At 35.9% G+C, this 3,903-nt stretch overlaps 1 protein-coding gene across 1 annotated transcript; it reads right to left on the reverse strand.

The window, feature by feature from the left end:
- Positions 1-791: 791 nt before the first annotated feature.
- On the reverse strand, positions 792-2,904 carry LOC106780014 (glutamate decarboxylase 1-like). Its single transcript, XM_014668249.2, has 6 exons — positions 2,798-2,904; positions 2,445-2,649; positions 1,930-2,345; positions 1,598-1,851; positions 1,455-1,507; positions 792-1,335 (listed from the first exon to the last, which is right to left on the reverse strand). The coding sequence occupies exons 1-6, from the start codon at positions 2,881-2,883 to the stop codon at positions 868-870; spliced, it is 1,482 nt and encodes a 493-aa protein (XP_014523735.1). The 5' UTR covers positions 2,884-2,904; the 3' UTR covers positions 792-867.
- Positions 2,905-3,903: the final 999 nt, after the last annotated feature.

The raw sequence follows: 3,903 nt of genomic DNA on the forward strand, positions 1-3,903 counted from the left end.
TAAAAATCATTTTAACACACATTTCAATACAAGCATGTTCCAAACATATAATACATAGTCAATCATTGGAACATCCATGCAAAATAAGAAAACATGTTCACTAAAGATATTGTTCAAAACAGTATAGCACATCAACTGAACATGTAGCACTGGAACATATGTATCGTTATTAAGCAGTGTGTTGTCATCATAAAAAACCAGTTTGATATAAAGTTTGTGTTGTCAACAATCTCAACAAATTCAACCTTGACGATAATGTTGAACTTGGGGCGAAGGGTAATGATAGATCCTGGTTAGTTTACAAGAGGAAGGAGAGAGTTAGGTGACTTAATTGTCTTAACGGTTAAGTAGTTGTTAGTAAGGGGCCGGAAAAGCTTATTATAAATAGCCTCTGTTTAGCAGAGGATAAGGACTTTTGGTGAATCGTAAGATACCTAACAGGTTCTTGGAACTCTGTTGAGAGAGGTTATACTCTCGTGACATTCATTATACATTGAATTATTTGTGAATATACAAAATTCTTTCATTATTTCTGGTGTTCTGTGTGTGAGAGTGCACTGTGGTTGGGTTCCTAATTAGAAACCTAAGAGTATAGTAATGGATCACAATTTCTCAAGACCCATATACCATGATAATCAAAGGATAATAGTAACATCGACAACAAAACTTTCATAATCAAGTTACGTTGGTCTAACACGTAATACATGCCAATTACACATCTCAATTGACATCAAACTGCAAGAAAGTTTTTCCCTAAACATTTGGGCAAAATAAAATAAACTATAGTTAAGGGTGGAGTATGGTTGGAGTTAGAACAAATACTAAAGGCTCCTTATTTTATTGGTATACTGAGAAAGAGCACCCTAACTAGGCAGCCATGATTTTTTGACGCTTGTTGGATTCTTGAGGAATGATTTCCTTCTGTGTATCCATGGAATTTTTCTTGACTCCATTATCAACCAAGGCCTTGTTCACTTCCTCTGTGTTATTGATCATTGTGGGGGGAGGTAACTTTTCAAGCTCATGCAACACATTGTGTATGTCAAAGGCAAGGCGCTCAGCAAGGGTGCGTGAAAACTCGGCCCTGATCACCACACGGAGCACATTGATGTGCTGAGCAGCAGGTGGCATTGGATAAGCTGGCACTATCCAACCGTGGCGCCGCAGCATCTCTGATATCTTGTACTCATCGTACTGGCTTCTGTCTTTCAAAGAAAATGCCACCACTGGAACACCATTGTCTTTTGAGAGTATGTTAAAGCGCCCACTCTTCTCCAAATCTCCCTTCAGGACCATTGCGTTTTCTCTGCAGTTCTCCATTATGCTCAAGTATCCCTAGTATATTCAATAAGATAAGTAAGGATTTATATCCTAGTTCATCAAATATTTCTAAGAGAATACAACTTTATGTAATAATTAAAGTATTGATAAATCCAACTACACGAGCTCATTACCTCTTGGCCAAGTCGAATTAGTTGATAATATTGAGCAATGATCTGACTAGAACCTATAAGTGAAGATAACAAGGTAAGCATATGGTATAATTATATATGCAATGAAGGTGTGAAATGAACAAACATAGATTGTAAAGAAGGACCTTTGGAGAAATTGAGGGTGAAGGTGGGTTGGTCAGCTCCAAGGTAATTGATATGGAACACAAGGTCTTCTGGTAAGTCATCCTTTGTCCTCCAAATAACCCAACCAATACCAGCATAAACAAGCCCATATTTGTGTCCACTCACATTTATGCTCTTCACCAATGCCAGCCTGAAATCCCATTCCAGCTCTGGATATAGGAATGGAGCAACGAAACCACCACTTGCAGCATCCACATGAATAGGAGTATCCCATCTGTCATCTCACAACCTTACCAATTTAGTAACACTTTAATTCATGACTATAGCTAATTAATTGCATAATATTACTCACCCAGTTTGCTTATTCTTTTGTAGCAGCAAGTCATTCAAGAGTTTCACGTCTTCNAACTCCCCATTGTATGTTGAACCCAATATTGNAGCCACACANATAGTGTTTTCGTCAACCAGCTCGACTGCTTTGGCAGGATCCATAACGTAGTATCCTTCTCTCACCTCCACTTCCCTCAACTCCACCTCAAAGTACCTTGCAAATTTCTCCCAACATACTTGTACATTGGAGCCAGTCACCAAATTAGGCTTATCATAAGGCTTGCCTTCTGCCTTACGCTTGTTCTGCCACTTCTTCTTGAATGCAAGTCCTGCCAGCATTATTGCTTCTGATGAGCCAACAGTTCCTGCTCCAATCGCATTCTCATCTTCTCCAATTTCAGCGTGGAACAAACGTGCTATCATGTTCACACACCGATTCTGTTTTCAAAAGATAACAAGAGAGAAAGAAAAAAATTATCGACGGTGGTCATTAAAAACCAAAAAATTGTATGATGTCTATCTATTATTCGAACATACGTGAAGATCAGTGGTGATAGGATATTCGTCCATGTCAACATAGTTCTTGTTGATGGATTCCATGATGAGTTTGTTGCACTCTTCCTCCATGGAAGTGGTGACAAAGGAAGCCAAGTTAAGCTTTGGAATGGCATCAAGTTGCAACTCATCGTGAATGTTCTGGTAGGCAGCCTCCTTTGGCATGGAGTCCTCAGGCATACTGAACCTACATCACCAAAAACAAGTTCATTAATTACCTCCCCACAGAGATTATCATGATCAAATAGTATAATCAAGTGAAAGATAAGAATGAAGACATTAAAAGGAAGATCCATGATAAAAAAAATAAAATAAAGGGGAACTGTATATTATACCTAGGAAGAGAGTCTCTTGCATAGCGAGAAGCAAAGTTGGAATGGAGAAAGAGGTCAGACTCAGAAGGAGGTCTTGGAAAAACCATGGTGAAGTGTTTGATAATAATATGAGATTTGTTTGGTATTGTTGAGAGGAAAGTTGTGGTATATTTATAGGTGGTAAGAAGGTGAGAATGGTTATCATTGGTTTGCGAATTTACTTTTCCTGGCATTAATTAACAACGTACAACACAAGGCAGTGGACTTTGAAACTGCCTTGAGAACTTGAATATTTTCTGAAGAATTTAATTTTGTAGAAAAAGGAGATAGCGAAAGAAAAGTGATTATTTACGCGTTCTTACTACCATATTGCATGGTCATGTACGTGTTCGTGAACTAACTTTTTTTGCCGTCATGAGAAGCCCTTGTGGGACTGGCGTCGTCCCAATAGAAACTCATATCACACCAAGCTAGCTAGCTAACGCATTAATTACTGGAAATTAGTATTGATTAGGATTCAGTTTGTGTACATTATTTAACAGATTTATTTGAAGATAAAGTAATTAAATTAACTCAAATAAATTTATTAATTTTTCGCAAGTTAAAATTATTTATGTATTTTATATTTTAAAAGCCATTACTTGATTTTTTTTTCTTGAAAGAAAACAATTTTAGCTATTTTATTTTCGTACACTCCGGTCATATTTAACTTAAAAAACAAATACTCATTAACTCGCCAGATTTACTTATAGAACCAATGTTTAACTTTTTAATTTAGTGTTGCTTTATTGGTAACCCACATTGACAACCATGTCAAAAGAAGTGGCTCAATCAATAAATTCATTTCTTGGGTCTTGATATCCATAAACTTGTTATTGGTCATAGCAAGTCGTCTACTTTCTCTAAAAATAAAAAGTATAAAGTCATTCATTTAAATTATCTTAAATTATACTTTTTAAGCGAAGTTTGAAATTTAAGTCTTATAGATATATATAAAAAAATATAATCGGAAAGAGAAATTTTATTAAGAGTAGTTCACACACATATATAGTTTAAATACAAGTTAATTTTAATTTTGATAAGTTTGAATTAATCTTAAATTTTACGTTATAGTTAAACAAAATCAA

This window comes from Vigna radiata, unplaced genomic scaffold (assembly GCF_000741045.1).
Source record: "Vigna radiata var. radiata cultivar VC1973A unplaced genomic scaffold, Vradiata_ver6 scaffold_389, whole genome shotgun sequence".
Lineage (NCBI taxonomy): Eukaryota > Viridiplantae > Streptophyta > Magnoliopsida > Fabales > Fabaceae > Vigna > Vigna radiata.